Here is a 25,746-nt window from a genome sequence, read left to right as displayed (position 1 = left end):
GAAAAAAACAATAGTACTCAAGACAAAACATAGAAAACTAAAGACTAAGCAACACGAACACCACCAAAAACCCGGTATACAGTGACGGATCCAGAGGGGGGCGTAGAGCGTGTACGCCCCCGCCTTTTGCTTCGACTTTTTTTTTTTGTAAACTGATTAATCAGATAAGACTTCGAGAACTTTGCCATTTCCCGTGTATTTATTTTTTATGCGACAATTTTTTACTTATAATGATATTTTTTGCTGGTATTTACTGATTATGTCAAACTCATGTGATTCGCTATGGTGGAGTTGACCAGTTCGCCGTAAAAACGTCGCTCAGTCATTTTGAAATTCAAATTACAGTAACACATGGATAGACTGAGGATGTCAATCATGATATCTTCCAAGCGATGATCCCCAGTCAGTATAAGCTCTAGATAGATTTAAAGTCTAAGGAACGAATTATTTGTTTGAGAAGGCAGTCTGAGATATTTGAAAGAAAAAATCTGACTCTGGTTTTTGCCTTTTAAAAACAAAAATTCTGGCCGTATCTGAATTGAAAACAATAATGTTGTCCACTTTTTTGCTATTAGAAACGAAAATTTCCAACAGAATTATTTAGCATTTAATAAACATGATGAATAAAAAAAACGGGCGTATTTTTTGGGGGTGGGGGTTTGCATGTGTGACTGGAATGTCTGTTTCGCCGAACTGATATATTAAATACTTTTTTCAAGACCAAACTGCAACCGACTGCTGGGTGTGACCTTTATTTATCCATTTGTCGACCGTCATTCATAAACTCGTTGTCATTTTAGACTCATTCGTAGCCTTTGGTTAATTTGGAACCCCTCACTTCCCTTAACTTTGTTGGGTGAAACATATCAACCAAACATTTGGATAAAAATTGCTTGTTTGTCTTTCTTAAATCGTGTCGGTCGAATTGTAAATTTTATTGAATAGCCCGGCGTATATCTGGTTTACAACAAGAAATCTGTGAGGTTATTCTAACTTAACATAGTTACAAATAACGAGAATTTTCCGTGTCTATTTTTTACTGACAAGTCCCACATGTAATATAGCAGTACATAGCTTTGGATCCATAATATCATTTTATGATAGACAATTAAAAGGGAGAATACAGCATAACAAATATTTTAAAAACCCTTACACATTAAAGCAACTATAAAATATACATGCCCAAACTAGGAACTGTTTAAAATGCGAATTTTACACTTATTTTATGTTTTTAAGCCCAAAAAAGGTCTCAAAATTTTTTCGCCTCGCTCCGCTCGCCAATCTTTACAAAATTTCGCCCCCTTTCTAAAAACCTGGATCCGCCCCTGGTATATAGTCTGATTCGGTAGGTTGCATTCGTGGAAAGGGAACGGGGTCGCAGTTACGACATTAGGAACAGTATATCCGATATCATCTGTCAGTGAAACGTATATTCCGTAACGGTTAACCAATATTCGTGATGACATCTGTAAAATTTACGACGTGATGATTTCAGCTTAACCATTTGGAACTCTTGGTTATTAATTGGGAGATATATATTCCGTATGCAGGCGCTGCTAGCATGGTGCTACATAGAAATGGAAAGTTAATAATTTGGAAGCTGAAATCATCTCTTTTGTCGGAGAGTTTTGTTTGCAACCGAACCTCATTGTCAATTTCTGGATGTTAGTCAAGATATGAGACAGACTTTACTGTACTTGTTGTATTCTTTATCTCTAGTTCGATGGGCTAGATGAGTTCAACATAGTCACCAAATTTTGAATTATTTAGTGAGAGAACATCATCTATATAGCGGAAAGTAAAGTTAAAGGATACTGCTCACTTCTTTTCTTTTTTTAGTAAAGAGTTTTTGTATGAAGTCAGCCTCATAAAAATACAGGAACACGTCGACAAGAAGATGGGCACAGTTGGTTCCCATATGCCGATTGTATGTTGAAAAACACGTCCTCCAAACGTAACAAATAAGTTGTCAATCATGAAATCAAGCATCTTGATAATGTCAGATTCAGATAATTTTTTGTTTGAATTAGAGTGATATTTTACAAAGTAGAATATATCCCTCCCTAAGACAAGATACTTGTAGCTACGTTGGTCATTCATTTTTAGGAATCAAAGCAATACCAATTCTTTAAATTTGTATTTTAGTTTTGAATGGGGAATATTTGTGTAAAGTGTAGAAAAGTCAAACGTTTTAATACTTTTGCAAGATGAAAGAGTCTTAGATTGTAAATACTCTGAATGATCTTTGGACTTTTTTAGTATCCACATTTGATTCACGCCACCTCTATAATAGGCAGTTTCAAAATAACTTTGAAACCCGGCTTTGATTGCTGATAAAACTTATGTTAATAATTAGAAGAGTTTTTGTGGAAGACCCAGCAATAAATATACCGTTGTTTGTAAGCGCACTTATGTAGTTTATGTATTCCATTCAGTGACGGAAGATCCAGTTCTTCATCTTTGGTTGAAATTCCGAAGGAACATAGAACAGATATAATATGATTATCCAGGTTTTCCCCATAGTAAGTGTCGTGGGGGTATATATTGAGTTTCCAAGTAAATTGTCAATTCCTATTCATTTATCAAGCAGTTTATGTAATGTAAATTACACACAGAAACGATGTTGCTAGGGCTTTATCTGCGGGGACAACAACATATTTGTCATGGAGGTAGGACAAGTACCTTCTACCATTGTAATGAGTAATAAGGAAGAACGACTGAAGTGGACACTTCTACAATTACGAATTTGTTGATCCATGTGATGTTTTGGTGTCTCAACTCATTATAACTTAAGCAACATGTTTTCGCAATGCAAATCTTCTGATCTATAATTTAACCAATTGTGCCATCTTTATGGAGTGTAAATTCGCATTGTGGCTGATGCATGCCTAACAGGATATGTTTATCCTATCTACTCACCCTGTCATCCGGTCCCCTTAGTTTCTGGTTTTGTTTTACCTTGATTTGTCTCTTCCCAATTGATTGACGGGATTTGAACATTGGTATACTACTGTCGCCGTAACATACTACAGATAAGACTAGTAATAGATCGGATAGGAAAAGTCAAACAGATAAGAATAATAATAGATATCTTAGGGGAAGTCAAGAAGAAAAGACTAATAATAAATATCTTAGAAGTCGAGACGTTTTAATTCTTCTCACGATGTAATTTTACGTATGCCTTCTTACAACTTATGCACATTTTTGTTTACCCCGGGGGTCCTGTATGAATCTGAATGTCTTTAAAAATCATGTGCAGATAATGTTATCTCTGATTTGTAGAACCGTCCGAAGCTGTCTTGTTTGTAGTTACTTTAGTGATTCGGCAGCATCACATTCAATTGTTATTGCCACTTTCTAAAGAAGTTGATTATGTGTATTTGTTGGTAGCAACAACGTTTTCATTCAATAGTATACAGACCAATAATTGTATATTAACACTATGCTGATAATTACCATGATGTGGATTAACCCCTGTGAATCAATGGTTTAAATTTTAAGTTGGGATCAAATGCAAACTTTTTCAGCGCAGGTTTAGCACATCAAACAGTTTCTCTCTCTAGTATACAAAATCATCTTGAGAAGATGTTGGTGACATGATGACCCTTCCTGATTACACGTTGCTTTATTTGAATCTTTGTTCTTAAAAGGGAAGTTGTCTCTCGTGGGATGACCTCTATTGGTGTCAATAACAGAGGTTAAAGAAGAATAAGATAACTTATCGGTTTAATATATTTTTATTTAAAATATTATACTTGATCCCGCGCCTTGAGAATATAGTGACCTCCATATGAATCTTTAGGTCAAAATTGAGCTATTTCAGCACAGTACAGGCTATAAACGCTTTGGTTAATTTCATCAAAATTGGCATACTAAACTGTTTGGAGGACAGGGTGGCAGTACTACCCTTTCATGATTTCAATTCACACGAGGAAGTGAAATTCTTGTCCACACATGATACTATTCCTATATGAAGTCCAGCATTTTTGTTAGTTGGCTGAACAGATTTTACTCAAGTTATACGGAAAGCCAATATTTAAACTCGGAGGTGACAATTAAAAACTATACACTTATGTTTTAACTTAGAAGACACCAGATGTTCTGTGTATCTTGGATAACCAAAGTATTACCAGTAACACGAAACCCATGTAACTATATATGTCCGATTTAAAGAAAACTTGCCACAGATAAAAATCATATGATAAGTATAAGCAATAACTACATAAAGATGTGAAATGATAAGAAGCTACCATTCAGACCTTGAACGCGATGAAACATTACCCTACATCAGTATCATGATTATAACAGAAAAGAAAACTTCCTCCATGAAAAGGCTGCGAAGAGCAGGGTTTGGAGTTTAGCAAATCTGAATACTACGAAATAACAAACATATTTAAGAAAAACAACATCATTGAATAGCTTTAGATTCTAAAATTAATATCGTTTTAAATGATAAAAACACTTTTATATCTATTTTTGCAGCTGGAATGTTGTTGGGGCTTTCTCAGGAAAAAAGTAAAATAACAAAATTTCCTATCTCCAAGGAAAATTCAAATCAGAAAGTCCCGTATAAAATGGCAACATCAAAAGCTTAAACACATCAACGAATGGAAAACAACTGTCATATTTCAATCTGGTTACAGGCGTTTCCAGTACCATTTTAGCTACAACGTGTGGATTGTTTAAAGAAACTATAATGGTATATCTATATCTTCTTTTACTTTGTTGGAACGTTTTTAGTGGTGGACTTTTAAGCAGTACATATGTTCGAGTGGTTGTCATTGCTATCTCAATGAATACACATCATTTTATCACAAACGTGTTCTCTACTAATGCATAGTGTAGAGCTATATTCTCTCGCAATTTTAATTTGTCCGTGTTGGTAAACTAGTAGTTACTATAGATTGTAAAGCAACTGTTTCACCTTCAACTATGATTCTGTTGTTAAGGGTGGCTGAAAGTAGAGATGACAACATGTATCTAGATGGTAAATTAAAAAAAGGCATTTTATCATGTGTTTAAAAACATAAAATGAATTCTCCAATATTCAAACTTTTAATGTTATTTTAATTTCATATGGTCAAATTCTTTAGGAACAACAAGAACACGAACACCTCTATTATAACCAATCTTGCATAACTATCGTCCGTTATCAAGGATTCAATATAATGAATGTTACTCAACATTAACAGTAGTTTTGTATGGATGAATATGTAACTCAATACAACTACGCTAGAAGGTGCATATCTTCAATTGGTCTAGCCTTTTTATAATTTGTTTTTTACTTTACAACTAATGTTTTTATTTGTATGGACGGCGACGGAATGGTCTGTTCAGTACATTACTGATATAATCAATACTCATAAAACAGTATATGAGAAGAAGATAATAGTTTACATTGAGCACCTGAGATCACCCCTAGTTTTTGTGGGGTTGGTGTTGCTTAGTCTTTAGTTTTCAATTTTTTGTCTTCTATACTATTATTTGTCTGTTTGTCTGTTTGTCTGTTTATTTCTAGCCATGGCGTTGTCAGTTCATTTTCGATCTCTTGAGTTTGACTGTCCCTCTAGTATCTTTCGTAACTCTTTTACCTTGGCGACGAACTGGTCTGTTCATTTCAGTTCTTCTGTACATTACTGATACAAGTAATACGCACACCGCAGCACATACAATAACAGCTGCCAATATTATATAATTTTTCTCTAGAGTAAGCTCATTAGTTTGGTCTGTTATAGGATTCAACTCTTTAGTTGTCTTGTCTTGAAATTCTGGTAAAACATGCCTTGTTGTCTTGCATATTGCACCTAAATTACAATGAAATAAGATTAACAGTTGAAGAATTATACAAATAACAGAGCTCAATTTAAATTTCAAAAGACATAAAGATACGGATAAGAATTGCACAATATTTGCAGTTAACCAATTAAAATATGTACTACAAGCTTTCCTTACCGTTTCACACTTTCGTAGAATTTGACTTAAGATTCCGTCAATTAAAAGAGGGACGAAAGACACTAAAGGGACAGTCAAACCCATAAATCTAAAAAAAACTGACAACGCCATGGCTAAAAATGAAAAAGATAAACAGACAAACAATAGTACACATGACACAACACATCTATATACAGATAATCAAAACTTCGGACACATGATTAATTCTATAACATGATTTGGACCATAACAGGTTTCAGCAACCAAAAACTTAATGACCCCAACATACTTATGTAACAAAGTCACTCGAGTTTCGTCTATTGCTTTCCTATATGAAATGCTTGAACCATATGTGATTAAAAGATCAAAATACTACTAAGGATGATAACGATATTTATACTGCACTCGTTCTATTTGAGCAGTCAAAATGCGTTGACTGTATATTTCTATGCCATATACAGCTACTGACCTGATATCACTTTTCCTCATGAATATTTAAATAGAAATTGTCGAAATTATATTTAATTATTCATACGACCTCTTCAACCTGTTCTTGTTTCCAATGTAAACAACGATGCGTTTAACGTCGACTCAAACTTGTTTCTTTTGCAATATTTGGGAAAACATATTTCACTTATTAATATTTTTTTGTTTGCAACCTATAAATCATTATGTTTTATGTTTATTGTTGATATTTTAGTCTCCAACGAATTCGTTCATCATTGATTGCGGTAGTGATGTATATTTCATCGTGTTTTATATTTCTCCGTCTGTGTGATATGAGGCCTTTTTAAAGGGGGATTTTTCCCAATATTTAAATCAAATTAATAGCATTAACACAATAAACAACAATTGAAAATGTTTTTTTAGATTGCAGTATAAAGACAATAATAATGTTGACTTGACATATCAACGATATGTCAAGTCAATGCACTATTATTGTCTATATCACACAACTGCAGCATATAACCCGTTCTCTACAATCCCCGCGTACAATATGACAATATACCAATTTAATGTGTTAACCAAAATATTGGAAAGTTTACATACCACTTTGTACGGGTCTACACTGACAGTATGGTTGTTCTGTACATTTCATTGGTGTTATCTAATGAAACAGGAGGAAACATGTATATGAATACTTCACTTTTTACGTCTTTAGATAAAAAAAAGTCTTTACAGTAAAATATGATGAAAGTTTATTGCAAATGTTTTAAGATGGTTGGTAGCTGCTATTATAACTGATATTTCGTAACAACTTTCTGCAAGTGACCGAGAAATGCACTCGATTTTTGTAGTTAACTTCTTTCTTTTGTATTTTGTTTATCGTTTTCTGTCAGTTAAACAGTCGAAAAGACCATTGTCTTAAAATTGCCAGTCTAAAATTACATAGCTTACCATAACTTCAACATTTATTATTCGCACATCGAACAGGATCCAATTTCTTTTAATTGATGCACTCCTCTGAAATCATATATATAAATAAAATCAAACTGGATTGAGCACTAAACGGCAGTATAAGAAAATAAGATGGAAAAAACATTGCCTGAATAAAACTAAATTTATACAGAAAATAACATTAACGTTACCAATTTTAATGCATCATATGCAAATTTCGACAATTAATGTCTCCTCAGGGCTGCTCGAGGACGAAACCATTGAGAATAAGAAACTTTATACAAACGTTAAAGCCTCCTAAGTAAGTTTCTTTATGCACACATATGTATAAATTAAATTAACGCTACTAAAATACCAATCCATTTATTGAATTATTGAAATGAATCATTCACGACTGAAACAAAGTTTATCCAGAACTAGTCAGAATTCGACAAACTCTCTCTATACCAATGTTGATAATACCAGTATATGATTGCCAACTATTGATAAAATCGCAAGATAATAATTGAATCCTACCTTGTTTTCTGCAACATCTAACTCATCTACTGTTGCATTTGAAACCATATTGCTTCGATACCAAAGTATGTCTAGATGGAATCGTTTTGGGATAAGATGACAGTTTTCTAAGGTAATATTAACAACCACTGCATTATCGGTACAGCTGAAGTCTGCATTCCAACAGGAACAACAAGAACAATTATTTGACTTTTCATCCACTGAAACATATAACTCATTCATACAAAAGTCTGTTTATGCAATAACTCGACTGCTGTCATGTCATTTTAATGTGAAATCGATAAATACTATATGCAACTAAGACACAATGGCAGTATGTATGTATAGTGCAAAAAGGTAAACCACTGTTATCTGTATCAGGTACTAATTTTGAATGAAAGATGAAAATTAAACTAACCAAGATAGGCAGTAGAAAGCGTCGCTTCACTTTAGCCTCAAAAGAGAAATTATAGCGCATATAATACACTGTGTTTTGAATATACCTGCAACTAAAACTTTACTCGAAACTATCTCATTCCAAAAATGTTTTTAATGTTTTTAGGAATTAATTAAATTCTCTGATTGGTAGTCACTCAAATATACAATGTCAAGTTTGCTAAATTGTTACACCAAAACTAATACAGAGAAACCTAAATATAAGTGATAGGCCATTTTCGTTCATCCTTTTTTTTTTTTATCTGTTTGAACTAAATATGCATGGTTTTGACAGTTTGTTTCATGATGTGCTGTTACACTACTGTCCTTGACTTGCCTTGTTTCCATTGTATGTCTATCTGTAGATTACTATAAAAAAAAACTAAATTTCAACAATTCAAGTAACTCATAAAGAGTATACAAATACAATCATTGATAGTTTTTTATGCAGGTTTATAGTTTTTATTCAGCATAAAGATAACATCCAAATATTAGAATGTAAGTTTGAATAGAACTGTTACCTCCTTGTCCAAATGATGGAGATGACTCTGCTAAATGGTACAACAATATCACAACGTGTGTAATTAATCCAAACATATTTAGAGCAATCTACAAAAAAACAAAAATAAAACAGATATAAAAACAAAATGTGAGAATGCTCATTATATCACTCGGACGCAACAACACCATTTTAATACTAGTTCGTTTGTAATTAACGTTATGTTCGATTTTGATGATGATCAAGATGACGAGAACGTCGTCAACAAATTTAGGCGATATTAGTTTATCTTGTAAATCTATTAGGATGAGACAAATGAAAAGGGAGCAAGACCGGGTGCGTCGACAATGTAAGTCTGTTTCATATACATGCTTTTCACGCTATTATTTCCATATCACAAGTTCTTCGATGGCCATTTTTTTAAAAGTTCATTTTATATCTTTTAGCTCTGCCCACTAGAGTCAATCCACTTCCGGTTTAGTCATATTCCTGTTTATGACGCTTTTTACTCGATTTGACTCTAGTGTTGTTTGATTGGGGAACTAGATAGTGATATTTAAGCATGCATAGGAGGCCAAAGCATCCAGTCTCATCCTGTAGAGTTTATACGATCTCATAATTTGTCATTTGAATGTTAAATAAGAGGTATACTTATGTCGGTGGTTTAAATTTTGAATATACTAATGAAGAGAAAACTTCACAAAGAGATTCGGCTAAACATGACACCAAGCGAGATCGAGTGTGTCAGCAGGACACTCATCATTCCTGTCAATTTACCTTCTCTATCTAATAAGGTTTTAATTTTAAAATATTTTGGTCTCGAGCATCAATGGAGAGATATTTACTGTCGAAATGTGCATATAGGGCAGAAACATTAGTTCCGTTAATGTTATTGCACTGTTAATAAGCATGTGCCATTGGGAAGGCTGGGCAGTGTGCAGACCAGACGACCTGTTTCTTATCTAAAATTCTAAGCTGGAAAAGATGTTCATCGTTAATTGACACAAACGCAATTTCTGTCGTTCTTCTTAAACTTGTACTTTTTTAAAGGAACTTTTGCGTTAGAATTACCCTTCACTTATAATTAGTCTGTAAATAAGAGGTAACAGTAGTTCATCGATGTATATCTCATAAATCCATTTAAAATAATGGCATAAAACACAATCTGAGGAAGTCTAGGATTTCCGAAAGGATCGAGATCAGGTGCTTTGATAGGAAAAGTAAGAACATTGATGTGCGTTATATAACTGTTGTGATTTGACATACCATTAACGATGGGGTTGAGGCTATGCTTCTGCTGTGATTGGGAAGTTAGCAATGGGGAAGCTAAAAATACATCTTTGTCATATATGTTATAAATATAGCTGAAGTCGTTCATCTGTCAATTTAAGAGAAAATATTCATATATGATGCATACCTTCTTGTTTCGATGGAATCTCGTGGTGTCATGTTATTAATTGGACTTCCAATAAGTTGATCACGAGGAATTGTAGTGTAGTGACGTGTGTGGAGTTTAAAATTGTAGGCAAATTATAAATATTATGATGGAAGAATTTTAAGCAGGGATTTGTTGTAAGAATTCTTTGTTTTTTTTGGTTGCTATACATCTTTTGTTATAAGTATGGTTGGCCAATTTTGGTTTAATGTTAATACAAAAGCAGAGAACGAACTGTGGTTTCCAGTTATTTTTATTGATTGAATGGTGAAGATGAGTAATTAGGATTTTCTTATTTGCTTCTTACTTGTTATGTTATCCAAGCTCTGATTTTTACATTATGCAATATCGGTTAAGGCTTTTTCTCTCGGAACGACACCTTTTAATTTATCGGTTAGATGCTTGCTTATAAACGATCTTAAGTTTCTTGAAACGGTAAGAATTGGTTGTGTTTATAGTATAACATTGAGAATGGAAACTGGGAATATGTCAAAGAGACAACAAACCGACCAAAGAGTAAAACACAGCTAAAGGCTACCAATGGGTTTTCAACACAGCGAGAAAATCCCATATACATGCGCTTGTGAAAACATACCGAAAAGATAAACTGTCTAATTTGATTTGTCTTACTCTTCCATAACTTATTTCTGTTGTTGAAGTTTTTAGAAGAAAGAGAAACCTGTTCGGTGGTTGTCTTTGTTATGTAAAGTATTTTTTTACATGTTAATCCTTATTTTAGAATATATGCATTGCGCCTCAAAATTGACCTCTTCAATACTTTGAAATACTTCGACAATCTTTTTGTCACTCATTTTGCAACATTAATGAGACTATTTACCGGATTTGTTATCACATAAGCAACACGACGGGTGCCACATGTGGAGCAGGATCTGCTTACCCTTCCGGAGCACCTGAGATCACCCCTAGTTTTTTGGTGGGGTTCGTGTTGTTTATTCTTTAGTTTTCTATTTTGTGTCATGTGTGCTGTTGTTTGTTTGTCTTCTTTCATTTTTAGCCATGGCGTTGTCAGTTTGTTTTAGATTTATGAGTTTGACTGTCCCTTTGGTATCTTTCGTCCCTCTTTTAAATGTACGAAGATTTTAATCAGTTTTTTTCACTTCCATGTGTAACAGTTTTTGTGATCTATGAGTCACTCGAATTTAAAAAAATGTCTTAGACATGTGAATGTATATGTTTTCGTGTTTAAAATCTTTGTGGAATTGGGATTTTGATGCTGATGTTAAATAAAGGCAACAGTAGTATACCGCTGTTCAAAAGTCATAAAACGATTGAGTAAAAACAAATCCGGATTACAAACTAAGACTGATAGAAACACATCAAATATGGAGGAAAACAACGAAACAGCAGAAACACTCAAGTGCAACAAAACAACAAACGACAATGCAACACACATAGAAACGAATTATAGGATAACAATTGCCATTTTCCTGACTTGGTACAGGACATAGTAAGTAATAAATGATGGGTTGAACCTGGTTAAAATGGATCATTATTCATTTTGATGAAATATGATAGACTATGATTTTAATATTTTTGATAACATAGAACTCCTTTTGTCTATAAGACACTGTCAAACATCCAAACATACTATCCACACTCATCTGTGTCCACACTTGTTTTGATATCAAAATATTTAAAGTTACAAAGAGGGTTATCAAATAAATATAAAGGCGAATTAAACCCGCTTATTTACAAAGACACATAGTTATCAAAGGTACCAGGATTATAATGTATTACGCCGGACGCGCGTTTCGTCTACATAAGACTCATCAGTGACGCTCATATCAAAATATTTATAAAGCCAAACAAGTACAAATTTGAAGAGCATTGAGGATCCAAAATTCCAAAAAATTGTGCCAAATACGGCTAAGGTTATCTATGCCTGGGATAAGATAATCATTAGTTTTTCAAAAAATTCAAACTTTTGTAAACAGGAAATTTATAAAAATGACCACATTATTGATATTCATGTCAACACCGAAGTTTTGGCAACTGGGCTGGTGATACCCTCGGGGACGAAACGTCCACCAGCAGTGGCATCGACCATACTATTTCGTCTATTATTTTCCTGCGAGTTTGAACTATGTCGTATTACATTGGTGACAATGATGAACATAAAAAAAACATTTGATTTTTAGAAAATTGTCTTTCAATTTAAAAACAATAAATTACAATATTTTAATTTTATTTACCTTTTATTGAATGATCTTTTTATTCTAGTTGAATAATCATTACAATCTTATTGGAAATCCTGATAAAGCATACGAATTTTAACACGCTTAAAATAATGACCATTCATGATTTGATGAAATAACTGTACAATAATTGTTATGCTAGATCTAATGGCAATTAACACACAAAGATTTATATCGTTACAAAAATCCCCAGTTTATATGAACAGAACTGGGTACGGTCTTTAAGAACAATTCAAGATTACACAGATAGGGATTTAAATGTGTATATGTGTTGTTTATATTTAGTTAACAAGACACAAAAGGATAACAGGAATCCTATTGTTTTTACAGTTCATCAACTTATGATTGTAATTATAATTTTATAGACGTACACAATGACAAACATATAAACAACAAACGATAGTGTTGTAATTATCCCTGACCTGGTAGAGGGACAAATATTAAGTAATGATATTATAAAATACTAGTAATAATTTTTTTATTTTTAGAAGATAACTACAAAAAATTTAATAAACGTAGATAACAAAAACAATGTTAATACACTGTATACAAGAACACCTATATTGTACAAGTAGAAAGATACCATTGGCTTGAACATAGAATATTTATAGTTCAAGATCATACTATAAGATAACTTTTAAAAAAATTATCATATCAGATTTTTCAAATTGCTTTAAACTCATTTACACTTTTAGTTTATTTCAGAGTTTAAGACAGAGATTTCAACGAAAAAGTTAAAAAACAAAAGGTTCTCTCACCGTAATTGTTTTCATATCGCTAACAAATATATCATTTTTGAGAAGAGGAGACAATACATGCTATTATAACTTGAACAAATTAAAAAAAAATGTTGAGTCAAATACTTAAATGCTAGATAATTAATACACTTATATATCATCACTTTCATAACATAATTAATTCTATTATGAGCAGTAAGCCATCCTAGCATTTTGAATTTAGAAGACGAAATAGTACAATTGTATTCACAATTATAGTTTTACTTGTACCATTTGTCAATGTATGTTTTTAGTCATGGTACCTTTCATAACTATTTGACGCATAATCGATACAATACAGCTGTAGTCCATAATTAAAACTATGTATTCATCAAAGAGAGTTTTGTAATACTTAAAGAAAGATACGCTTTTATCTTACTGTAATTATTCTAAAAACTGTATTATAAAGGACATATACTCTCAAAATATTTAATATAATGGATATAAACTTTCAATTATACAAGTAACTTGGTTAATGCGATAAACATTTTTAACACCTCACTTTAATGCAAACAGTCATATAAGTCCTAGTCTAGACCCTTGATGTATCTTTAATATATATAAATGGCAGATTATAAAAAACCCAAGACAAAGTGAATGTATCGTTTGCATTAGAGTTATCCACTACTTTTTCAATAACTGCTTTTAAGTTATTATAAGCGATATTAATATAGAATACAGTCCACAATAACATATCAAGATAGAGATAAACAATTTTATATTTTTATACATTTTAAAAATATTATAGACTTTTAGTATGAACACAAATAGATGTGAGGTACACACCAACGAGACAGCAACAAAAAGACATCGCTTAAATCAAAAAGTGATAAGTGTAGCAATAGCATCCGAATAACTCCAACTCGGCCCTGCGTCTAGTAAGTTGCAGATTGAGATTCTCTTTTAATATTAAACTACCCAAAGAACAAACAAACAAAACAAACTGAACGATACAACCAATAATAATCGCCGACCATACACATGCAAAGGATAGGAAATAGGTAGTTTTGTATTTAATCCTTAAATAATAAAAAAAAACTTAATTTGGGATTACAAAAAGTTGTTTGTTAAAAATATTAATGCTCAAAATTACAATAACATTGACGGTACCAATTTTTCTGCACCAGATGCGCATTTCGACAATACATGTCTCTTCAGTGATGCTCTTGGCCAAAACATTTGAAATCCAAAGCTTATATAAAAGATGAAGAGCTATAATCCAAATGGTCCAAAAAGTATAGCCAAATCCGTGAAAGGAACCAGAGCTTTGCATGAGGGAGATATAAGATGCATATAAGATTTTCAAAGAATCTGATATCATATTTTGAACTATTTCTCATAACCTTAGTATGTGGCAGTTTTGTGCACTACTTATTGGTTACAATTTAATTATTTTCAATATACAAACATGAAAATGATTCTTTGGACAATCAGATCTCAAAACAATGCATTTTTTGCTAATGCTACCACTTTTTTTTTAACGAAATTAATAATTATACGAATGAAAAATTTCATCTATGTGGAATTCAAATAATGGCATATGCACGTTTAGACGATTTAAAAAATGTTACAATAGTGTGTTAACTTGAAAACAGAATTGAATTGAAGAAAACATTTATGAGTATACGATCTCAAATGCGGAACAGTTAACCAAATGAGATAAAGATCTGTCATACTCTTAATTTTGTAAGTGTAAAAAAGCTTTACTATAAACTTCATGAAAAAAGAGAAACAAAGTATTCCATGCTCCATACCTGTATACCTCTTCTTAATTATTGGATTACATGTCGAACTTGTCATAAGTTTGAAGAGAAATTTATGTTAATTAATTCTTGTTCGGATTTTGAAATAGGAGAGGCAATAGTATGCTCATGTTTTTGTGACGAATTATAATAATTGTCCTCTTGTGTACGTTGACACACATTATTTCGACTATATATAAGTTGATTAGGATGTGCAATGTGACTGGCAGCTTGGTTGTATGAATTCTTAGAACAGCTTGTACCAGTTTCACTAGAACGTTCATGATTAATTGCTGAAGGTATTGACAAATCAAATTGTGTGGTCGTGTTTAATGCCAATTTTTCACTAAAACTACTTTCTTGCATTGCTTTGCATAATGTGTCTGCTCCTAAAAATGCAACAGAAAATGCATTTATTTCAAGTTAAAGTATTTTTATTGATCCAATTTTTTTTTATTGTTTAATGGTAAAGATTGTAAAAGCGAAATATTACAAAGATGTTTTAAAGGGTTATGCTATGTATTAAACTTTTTTATTCGAGCGTCACTGTTGAGTCTATTGTAGACGAAATACGCGTCTGCCGTACATAGTTATATTTATATTTGAATACGGTTGGCAATTTCGGTATTAGTGATATTCGTCTAGTGACAAAAAATGATCCAGGTCACAAAACATTGTTCGATAGCTATTTTGTTGGATGATGTGGAATCCGCCATTTAATTGTCTTTACTTCGAGTTTGGCAGTTATTTATAACTAACAATTTGATAAACCGCGCAGTGTTTGTACCTGTGGTTTTTGTTGTTGTTGTTTTTTTTTAATATGTTTTAAATTTTCATTCAGTTAAGACGATTTAGAATTCGACAGATATGATGTATACTTGTTTATTGTTTAAGACCTCCTGTTGTTCTATAATTACTGCAGCTGGAAGAACGTGATGAGGGTTGTTGTCTGTTTCACGTATACATCTCTTCTTATCCATAGTTGTATGCCTTACCATGAAGGCATTGTAAGTTGTATTTGACACAATATCCCATCTTTCAGATACCACTTTACTAAGATTTTATCTACAATTTTCGTTTATATTTTTTTCCTTCTTGTATAAATTATATCGCATTTTTTTTAAATCTATGATATGTAGTATTTTGGTGTGTGTTTTCATTTCATTTAAGGAATATTGCATCGCAGAAAACTTACGCCTTTTTATCAAAATTGCGAAAAGAATTACTGCAACCAAAGAAAGAGCAGAAACGATAATCACAATCATTGTTTCATCTGGTTCACTATGCTCATTCTTGTGTGAAGCCATCAGTTCATTCCGGTTGTTTGAATATACATCGTCATAGCAACCTATAACTGATCAAAATAATGAATATATTATTTCAACGACGAAAGAAATTTCGTGACCATCAAGTAAAATATTATTACTTATTAAAATCAGAGCATGTGATTTAAGTACTAGATTTCAGATTCAGGAAGTCGTGTTGTGCGCACTATATATATATATACCTAACAAGTAAGGTGAATTAAGACTATTTCATCACCAAAGTAAAAAAAACAACAGTTAATAAATGAATTGAAAAAGAATCTGGAAAGGGAAAGGGAAAGGCGTCTTTCAGAACTATTTACAACGAAATTTTCAGTTCATCACTTTAGAAAGATCAACACTCTTTACATTACTAGTTTTCCAAATAATACGAATAAACTTACTTCGTTTTACAGGACGGCAACGGACAAACCGACAGAAAGGAGCAACCTGTAATATAAAAATCTTTTTACAACAGATTTCAAATTTTACAGAATAAGAGAAACTGACCCAGCCATAACACGTTTCTGTTTATCAATGAAACACGTCAAAAATAAAAATATTTTAACGCAATGCCATTTTGATTTTGTTTTGCCTATCTAGATCTATTTAGTGGTATCTATTTAGTGGTGAGGCTAAATATACAATCTTTTATCCGAATTTACGTTATCGTTTAATTATGATTTCAATTTTGTCTGAAAGATTTTTTTATTTTTTTTACTAATACATATATTTCTGTTATAAGTTGGACTGATTTGATAGCGGATTGTCGGTAGCGGTGAGATAATAGTCATAAATAAAACCTCGGTTGATATTAACATTTCTGGAGCTATTCATTTGTTTCATCTTTATTTTATTTTGTGAGTGTGATGTATGAGAGATTGAACACGTTAGAGAGGGAGAATTAGTCGTATTTTCTTTTGACTGCATATGTAACTTATGAAGTGTTTCTTTGATGTTATATTTACCATTTTTAAGAGTTAAAGGTTTCTGATGATTATCTATCAATTTGTTGTATACAGCTACATTTATGACAATATTCTAGTACTTTCCATTTAGTAGATTGAGTAAATGTATCAAATGCATATTTTTTTTGTGTTGTTGAATGAACGTAATGCGTGCATAAGGTCCTAAGGGGGAGATCGAGATGCCAGACGTTCGGATTTTTCTGCATTGTTGATACTGGTGTGTATGCCAATGGATGCTAGTTGTGAGAACTGGTCAGCCACGAGTATTTCAGTTATTATAAATGTATTTACATGATAAGATTATTTGGAAAACGATTTTAGTCTTATACGGAAGTGATTACATAGTTTGAATGTAAAAGAGCATTTTTCTTCTTCTTGAATTTGTATATGGATAAAACACATAAACCATTTTGATAAAATTTGGGAAATTTTCTTTTTGGGGGCGGGATGTTATGTATATGTATTGTATGGTCGTATGTGTTTTGTAGTTTAGTCGTGAGAGTTGTGTCCCTTTGTATGATAATGATGCATATTTGTCATGTGATGTTATCTGTCTCTTTGAAATAAACGTGCTATGGAAATAGATGTGTTTTTGTTGCTCTTAAGCAAATATAACTTTAGCGGCATGGGGAGGCAAGTATATGTCCCCCCATGTACGTAATACTATGATATTGAACACACCATTCATATCGTTAGTGGTTTTTTTTATACACCTAAACAATCTTTAAATGCTTTATAAATGTGTGATTTTGTAGCAATGTTAGCAAAGCTGTTTTCTTTGAAAAGGATTGATCGACCTTCCAGTTGTTTTGATTGAAACTAATAGACAAAGTCATATTCCTTACTTGGTTCAGGCATTTCCCTATGTAGGAAATGGTTGATTAAACCTGGTTGTATGGCTTCGATAAACCTGTCACTTGTATGACATTCGAATAAAATTTCATATATTGACAAACGAGTATCTTATACGAGATTTTACAAAAACAGTATGTTAAAGTTACACTTACGGTAACGGTTATCTCAGTCTTTTTGGGTAAGTATACCTTACAAGATGGAACCTGTAAATATAAACATTCATTCCATCAGTGCTAGATGGTTAACACATGGTTTTATGTTTACTTTGATACTGTCATTATATGTATAACTTGATATAATTAAAAAAAAAAAGGGCGAAGCAATACCAAATAGGATGTTTCTGCAACTTTCATTTCGTGAGCTATATATTTGTTCAAACTAAGTGACTAATAGGTGATGTTGGCTGCCACTTGTCTTGCTTCTCTTCGATATCATGCGATTCCTTCAGTTTTTGTTTGATATTTTGCTCTATTAACGAGATTTGAAGATAAAATCACTACTGTCGGCTTATTATATAAACGCGTTAGACTTTTATATGTTTGGCTTTCTAGTGGTTTGGTCTCGAGAGCAATGCTGAAGATTATTGCGGAAACATGACATGCACAAGGAAATCGGTACCGAAAGTAATTTTTTTTTAGTTGTCAATGGACATAGTCTTCCGAGAATAGGATTAACAGTTGCGAATTTAGTCAAGAATGAATTACATAGTTGCACTCAAACTATTAAGTTGTTACTGATAAATATAATTCATCTGACTTTGAATCTTCCATTTCATATGCGATTAAACAATTTCTATAAATGAAACTCTGACAACTTATTCAATTATAAATGAATAATAGTTTGCCATTTGAATCACACGCATTTTTCCCGTCGTTTTTTGTACTGTTGTCAATGTGAATTGGTAAATATGTTTCGTTAAACCTAGGACTCAGCGATCCTTAATCTAATGCACAATTATGAACGCTATTATGACTTTCTTTTCTATAAGAACTATTGTATATATTTTTTTTAATTTTGTTTGAAGAAAGTTTTGAAGTTTGTCTTCAGTATATTTACCTTTTTCCTGTGACAAGTTACTATGTTGTTTTCAATAAGAGATTCGTTAAGGTAAACTTTGTATTGAAAATCTGTTGTTTGATATGGACGTTTCATTTCCCATAACCAAGAAGATGTACAATTATCTAAAGAAATTTCTAGAACCAATCTATTATTTGTCGAACACTCTGCTTTTGATCTCCAACAGCTACAATACGTTTCTTTTTCATCTGTCAAAAATCAATGCATTTTTTATTAAAAAGGTTGAAGCATATTTATAATCTTGAAAAAAGCAGTAACTTTGCAATTAATGACATCTTGAATCATTTTTTAAGACCAACATGAAGATGCGATATTTTAAATTTGAGAATGTGTTTTACTTCTCAGTCTGCCCCATTTGTTTCCTTTCATGTCTTTTTAAGAAAGAACTGCTATATTGAACATGGTTCGACAGTAGATGATGCAATACACTTGATTTTGTTTTGGCGTTGAGTGTCCAGATGTAAGAATTGTCTAACTGCGGTAAAATCTCAAGATTTCAGAAGGATTAAATGTCCTGACAAATGACATAAAAAAGGATGTGGCTATTTTACAGTAAATTTGATTACAGATTCAAAGATATTTTATTTACTCATTCGATAATCAGTTATTCTGAAGTCAGTGCCATCTTAGATTTTTGCAATACAATTAATTATTTCAGAATGTATATTCTCGGAATTGATTTTTTGTTATCGTATTTACATGTATAAGAGTATTTCTTCAATGTTCTTTTGTTGACAAATTTTGTAATATTGGAAACGTTGACGTTTTTCATAACTTAACTTACCCCACATATCAGATTTTACTTGTCCATAGTGATGTAGAATATATAACATTACAAAACAACTGCCATATACATCCAAAAGATGTACCATCATTATACGGGGAAAACTAAAAATGAAACAGACGCCTAAATGTCTTCTTTAATAAAACTGTATCAAAAAGTAAACGGTGCTTGGTTTTATATGAAATTAAACAATGATCGCAAAATCATCTTTGTGTTTATTTATGTTTTGTGATTGTCCACAATACTAACATTATAATCTTCGACTTGATGACACAAAAACATTTTATAAACAAGATGTAATAATTACGTGCAGTTCATAAATTTTAGATATATCTTGAGATAATAACGACATGTACAATATCTCAAGATAACCTCTCTTTGTAAAAAAATGAAGTAGAATTGGATACACGGAAAACACTTAATTATGTCCTGATTAAATATGATTTGATACTACACAATTAATGTGGAAAATAGGCAAAAAACTTCCATGGATTGAAACAAATAGTAATTAGAATCCAATTATCTTTTTGCTTGCATTATATTAGTTATGAATGAAAGAAATATCAAGATTAAAATCAAAACAGTACCCCACTGAGAACGCAATGGTACCAACTCTATGTATATACCTGGATGCTTTTTTAAATCGTGTATTGAAATGAATATTTCGTCTCCTGAGTACTCACGAATATGACCTACCGAATTAGACTATTTACCAGGTTTGTAATAACATGAGCAACACGACGGGTGCCACATGTTGAGCAGGATCTGCTTACCCTTCCGGAGTACCTGAGGTCACCCCAAGTTTTTTGTGGTGTTCGTGTTGCTAAGTCTTTAACTGTCTATGTTGTGTCTTGTGTACTATTATTTGTCTGTTTGTCTTTTTTAGCCATGTCGTCGTCAGTCTGTTTTCGAACTAATTGATTTTCAGTAAACGGTTCTACAAATATATTATAAAACTTGTGTGAATTAAATGTCAACTAACCTAATGCAGATGTAACTTCCAATTCTCGATCAAACATTTTTCATAAGAATTCAAACCAATCGTTTCAGCAGTTCTTTTTTCTTCATTAAACCTTTTACGAGGGATCCGTTTGAAAGCGTTGTATATGAAAAGGCATGAATTTTGGACCCATCTATTACCAATTTTTATAAATACAAGTCTCGGTAAATCTAACGATAATCCATTAACTGAAAACAGAGATGAATGATCATTTAGACAACTGTGGTGAATCGCGGATCGAAAGAATAATTTTGACAGTCATAATACGAAACTTTATTAAACCTCGTACCTTTAAAGAAATTTTCGAAGAAAAAAAATGGATGAAGGATAGATCGTTATTTTTTGCACTTAAAACAATTCACATACTTACAAGTAGATCTGGAAAACCCATATTTGTTTCTAAATAATAATATTAGATATTCTTTCGCGAGTCAATGCACCTTAACATTTAAAAGATGGTCTTGATTAGAATATTTAACAATTCAATTAGATACAATAGATACAATAGCAGGGAACGATGAATGATCTTATTTATTAAGCTTGAATGACATGTCGAAAAAGATCATATTTTTTATTCAAATCGATTTGGTTGTTGTCCTTTAAATCTCACATGGGATGGGTCAGGTTAGCTATTTGCATCACTATACATTCGTCGTCCACCCATCGTTAGACAATTTCAATGTATTTCATGAAACAAGAAGTTAGTTCGAACCAAACTTGGCAGGAATAATGAGCAAATGGGTTTTTATGGAAATATTTTATTTTTTTCAGATTGGATAAAAAACTTGGCCCCCAGAGAAAACGTTTGATTCTTCAGAAATCTTCTAACTACATGTTATTTTTTAAGGATGATATTTAATGTCAATCTTTCAAGACCCAAATGTTGCAAAACACTTATCCTACCTCCATGACAAATATGTTACTGTCCCCGCAGGTAAAGCCCCAAAACAACATCGTTTTTGTGTATAAAACTCATTACATTAACTGCTTGATAAACGAATTAGTTATTGGCACTTCACTTGGAAACTCAACATATACTCCCATGACACTTACCAAAGAGGAAATCCCGGATAATCATAGGTCTGTTCTGTGTTCCTTTGAATTTCAACCGAAGATGAAGAACTGGATCTTCCATCACTGTATTGGGTACATAAACTACATAAGTGTCCTAACAAACAACGGTATATTGCTGGGTCTTCTAAATGCTCCACGAAACCTCTTTTCAAATTATTGACATCTATTTTATCAGCAATCAAAGACGAGCTTCAAAGTTATTGTGAAACTGCCAATTCTAGAGGTAGCGTGAATCAGATGTGGATACTTAAAAATTCCAAAGATCTTTTAGAGTACATACAATCTAAAAGAATTCTCGCTACATTGAAGACCCATTGGTTGCCTTCGGCTGTTGTTTGCTCTATGGTCGGGTGGTTGTCGCTTTGACATATTCACCATTTCCTTTCTCAATTTTAACTCTCTTTCATCTTTCAATAGTATTAAAACTTATGACTTTTCTACTATTTACACAAGTATTCCACATTCCAAACTAAAAGACAAATTGAAAGAGTTAGTATTGCTTTGTTTCATAAAAAAAATGGCCAACGTAGATACAAGTATTTTGTCTTAAGGAGGGATAAATCCTATTTTGTAAAGGATCACTCTTATTCAAACAAAAAGTTATCTGAAACTGAAATTATCAAAATTTTTGATTTTTTGATGGACAACATACTTTTTACGTTCGGAGGACGTGTTTTTCAACCGACTGTCGGCATTCCAATTGGAACCAATTGTGCCCCTCTTCTTGCCGACTTTTTTCTTTAATATTTTGAGGCCGACTTCATACAGGAACTTCTCAAGAAGAAAGATAAGAAGTTAGCAATATCCTTTAACTTTACTTTCCGTTATATAGATGACGTTCTTTCACTAAATAATTCAAAATTTGGTGACAATGTTAAACGTATCTATCCCATCGAACTAGAGATAACAGATACAACAGAAACAGTTAAGTCAGCCTCATATCATATCAATGAGGTCGGTTGAAAACAAAACCTTACGACAAAAAAGATGATTTCAGCTTTCTAATTGTGAACTTTCCATTTCTAAGTAGCAACATTCCAGCAGCACCTGCATACGGGGTATATACTAGTATCTCCCAATTGATACGATATTCCCGTGCCTGCATTTCATATCATGCTTTTCTTGATAGAGGGTTGCTGCTCACAAGGTAACTATTAAACCAAGAGTTCCAAATGGTGGAGTTGAAATCATCCAATCGTAAATTTTACGGACGCCATCAAAGTTGGTTGACCGTTATGGGATGACCGTTTCACAAATGATATACGATATGTTCCTTACGTTGTAACTACAATCCCCTTCCCTTTTATGAACGTGACCTACCAAATTAGACTATTTACCGGATTTGTTATTACATAAGCAACATGACGGGTGCCACATGTGGAGCAGGATCTGCTTCCCCTCCCGGAGTACCTGAGATCACCCCTTGTTTTTGGTGGGGTTCGTGTTGCTTATTCTTTAGTTTTCTATGTTGTGTCATGTGTTCTATTGTTTGTCTGTTTGTTTTCTTTCATTTTAAGCCAGGCGTTGTCAGTTTATTTTCGATTTATGAGTTTGACTGTCCCTCTGGTATCTTTCGTCCCTCTACAAACGATCCTCATTAATATTGTTCAGGTTGAAAACATAGCGATGTTGTGGTCACATAATTTTATGATGTTTGCCCTAATTATCGATGTATCTCGTTACTTTCCGACGTATCCTGAAGTTGATTTCGTGTGTACCTCATTTACTATTGCTTACTTATTGGTGTCATAAATGGCTATCCATATTTATATTCCATTTGGCGTTGGCATGATTAGTCCAACAGATCATACATACTGCATATGGTACAAATAACATGGAAACTCTAAATTCATTCCCTGTTTTGTTTTGAATTGAGTGGCGGATGATGCGTGCTGACCCCGCCGACTCACCTCTATTCAATATGTTTGTTACTGTTTTATTTTCGCTGCAAAATTTTGATGAGTATTCTTCGTCGCTGTATTAATTGTTTCATGTTTGCATGCTCTCGTTTGGATAGTATACACTAAATTACATCTCACCAATTTTGATTATAATGGTCAAATGCAATTTTAATTCTTTTTGTCAATTTACATACACTATTTGAGATATCGTCGTTTTTTTTAATGAAATTTAATAGCATATGAACGATGGATGTTTTAAATTAGAAACATTAACCCAAATATAACGATTGCACATGTTTTCCTTTAATTGAATACCGTGAAGAAGATAGCACTAATTCAACAACCTTTATTGTCCTGGCTCATTGATAAACAAAATACTACTAATTTTTTTGCCTTGAATTGTTCGTTCAATAAGTTGTTCTCTTGCTTCTATTCTTTGCATATTTTTCTCTGTAATCTAATATATCTGGGATGTAGATTTCCTCCATAGGATAACACAATTTGAATTTAGAAGAAGATTTCGATTTTGGAGGTTTTTTTGTTGCTTTTTCTTCATAGTACATGTTTAACATGTGTTTGTCTTTATAATTTAACACAAGATTGAGACACAAGCATCTTCTGGTCACTCTTCAAATTCTAAATGTAGCGTTTACAACCTCCAGAATTCGTCCCCATTATTTAGATTTAAATCTCAGTAGTTTTGTATTGAATTTCAACGCAATACGAACATTTGTGAATGGACCCTATAATTCATGCGAAAAGTAGAAGGATTTATATATGTAACCATACATCAAAATCAATTGAATAGCTAGGAAATGCATTTTATCTTTTTGGTATCCAATCCATGTCTATGTTGTCCGTAGGGTATATATTGAAAATAGAAATGGTTATTTCTTGCAAATTCAATATCATTTGGGATGCCGACATAGTTCTCATGCAGTTCTGACTGTAAAAAAATCACAGTTTTTCCTTTAATTGAATACATGAAAGACGATAGCACTAATTTAACAACCTTTACTTCCATACAAGATTAGCTCTATGTCTTCTAAAAATCAGACCCCATTACAAATCAAAACATCGATGTTCTGGAAAGATATGTCATGCTTAGTAGGGATATTGTTACAATGAAACAATTGTCTACACAATTCGGTAATTATCAACAGTAAAAAACATCTTTACCTTTGTGCCAAGGATTGATAAAAAAAAGAGTAAAATAACAAAATAACGGTCTCCGAGGAAAATTCAAAACGGTCCGTAATGAAGTGGCAATTTCAAAAGCTCATTCACATCAAACGAATGGATAACAGTTAGCATATTCGTGACTTGGTAAAGGCGTTTTTTATGTAGAAAAAAGGGGATTCGAAATAAAACCTGGTTTTATAGCTAGCTAACCCTTAATTGATTTGTCTTTCCTTTATATTTTAAAAGGACATTAGCTGTCAAAAGCATATTCATCGGTTTGACTTAAATTCTCATATTTGATTTATAACATACTGAAACGTTTATTCAAATTAAAAAAAAAGCATGGGTAATGTATCAAAGAGACAACAACCCGACCAAAGAGCAGGTAAGAGCCAAAGGCCACCAATGAGTCTTCAATGTAGCGGTAAAATTCCGCACCCGGAGGCGTGCTTCAGATAGCTTATAAACAAAAATGTAGTTCAGTGATAATGGACGTCATACTAAACTAAATATATAAAAGAAACTAAAATCAAAATCATACAAGTCCAACAAAGGTTAGAGGCTCCTGACTTGAGACAGGCGCAAAAATGCGGCGGGTTTAAATATGTTTTTGAGATCTTAACGCTTCCTCTATACCTCTAGCTAATGTCGAAAAAACAAACGCACAACAAATT

General features: G+C 32.5%; 2 protein-coding genes across 4 annotated transcripts; both read right to left on the bottom strand.

Moving 5' to 3' along the window:
- Positions 1-4,375: 4,375 nt before the first annotated feature.
- On the bottom strand, positions 4,376-12,538 carry LOC139496556 (uncharacterized). Its single transcript, XM_071285098.1, has 7 exons — positions 12,407-12,538; positions 8,781-8,868; positions 7,846-8,045; positions 7,330-7,395; positions 6,982-7,039; positions 5,592-5,804; positions 4,376-4,954 (listed from the first exon to the last, which is right to left on the bottom strand). Exons 2-7 carry the CDS (start codon positions 8,854-8,856, stop codon positions 4,866-4,868), a joined length of 702 nt encoding a protein of 233 aa, XP_071141199.1. The 5' UTR covers positions 8,857-8,868; positions 12,407-12,538; the 3' UTR covers positions 4,376-4,865.
- Positions 12,391-21,382, bottom strand: LOC139496520 (uncharacterized). Of its 3 annotated transcripts, none has more exons than XM_071285096.1 (8): positions 21,286-21,382; positions 20,898-21,103; positions 19,916-20,019; positions 19,111-19,319; positions 18,207-18,257; positions 16,636-16,681; positions 16,123-16,281; positions 12,391-15,316 (listed from the first exon to the last, which is right to left on the bottom strand). In XM_071285096.1, exons 3-8 carry the CDS (start codon positions 20,004-20,006, stop codon positions 14,982-14,984), a joined length of 891 nt encoding a protein of 296 aa, XP_071141197.1. In that variant the 5' UTR covers positions 20,007-20,019; positions 20,898-21,103; positions 21,286-21,382; the 3' UTR covers positions 12,391-14,981. The 3 variants fall into 3 exon arrangements, with proteins under 3 accessions (XP_071141197.1, XP_071141198.1, XP_071141196.1); XM_071285097.1 differs by having other exon boundaries at positions 21,205-21,289; XM_071285095.1 differs by lacking the exon at positions 21,286-21,382 and having other exon boundaries at positions 20,898-21,161.
- Positions 21,383-25,746: the final 4,364 nt, after the last annotated feature.

The sequence above is a fragment of the Mytilus edulis genome, chromosome 1, assembly GCF_963676685.1.
Source record: "Mytilus edulis chromosome 1, xbMytEdul2.2, whole genome shotgun sequence".
NCBI lineage: Eukaryota > Metazoa > Mollusca > Bivalvia > Mytilida > Mytilidae > Mytilus > Mytilus edulis.
This window is presented reverse-complemented; position numbering and strand designations above follow the sequence as displayed.

What these genes read in the sequence shown, in the direction of transcription:
- LOC139496520 (XM_071285096.1), bottom strand. Translation starts at nt 20,006, where the DNA reads ATGATGGTACATCTTTTGGATGTATATGGCAGTTGTTTTGTAATGTTA. An exon ending in TAACTTGTCACAGGAAAAAG is followed by an intron (nt 18,258 to 19,110) that starts GTAAATATACTG and finishes TTATATTTACAG; the next exon opens with GTTCCATCTTGTAAGGTATA. An exon ending in AGACTGAGATAACCGTTACC is followed by an intron (nt 16,682 to 18,206) that starts GTAAGTGTAACT and finishes TTTATATTACAG; the next exon opens with GTTGCTCCTTTCTGTCGGTT.
- LOC139496556 (XM_071285098.1), bottom strand. Translation starts at nt 8,856, where the DNA reads ATGTTTGGATTAATTACACACGTTGTGATATTGTTGTACCATTTAGCA. An exon ending in TAATAAATGTTGAAGTTATG is followed by an intron (nt 7,040 to 7,329) that starts GTAAGCTATGTA and finishes CTGTTTCATTAG; the next exon opens with ATAACACCAATGAAATGTAC. An exon ending in CAGACCAGTTCGTCGCCAAG is followed by an intron (nt 4,955 to 5,591) that starts GTAAAAGAGTTA and finishes CTCTACTTTCAG; the next exon opens with CCACCCTTAACAACAGAATC.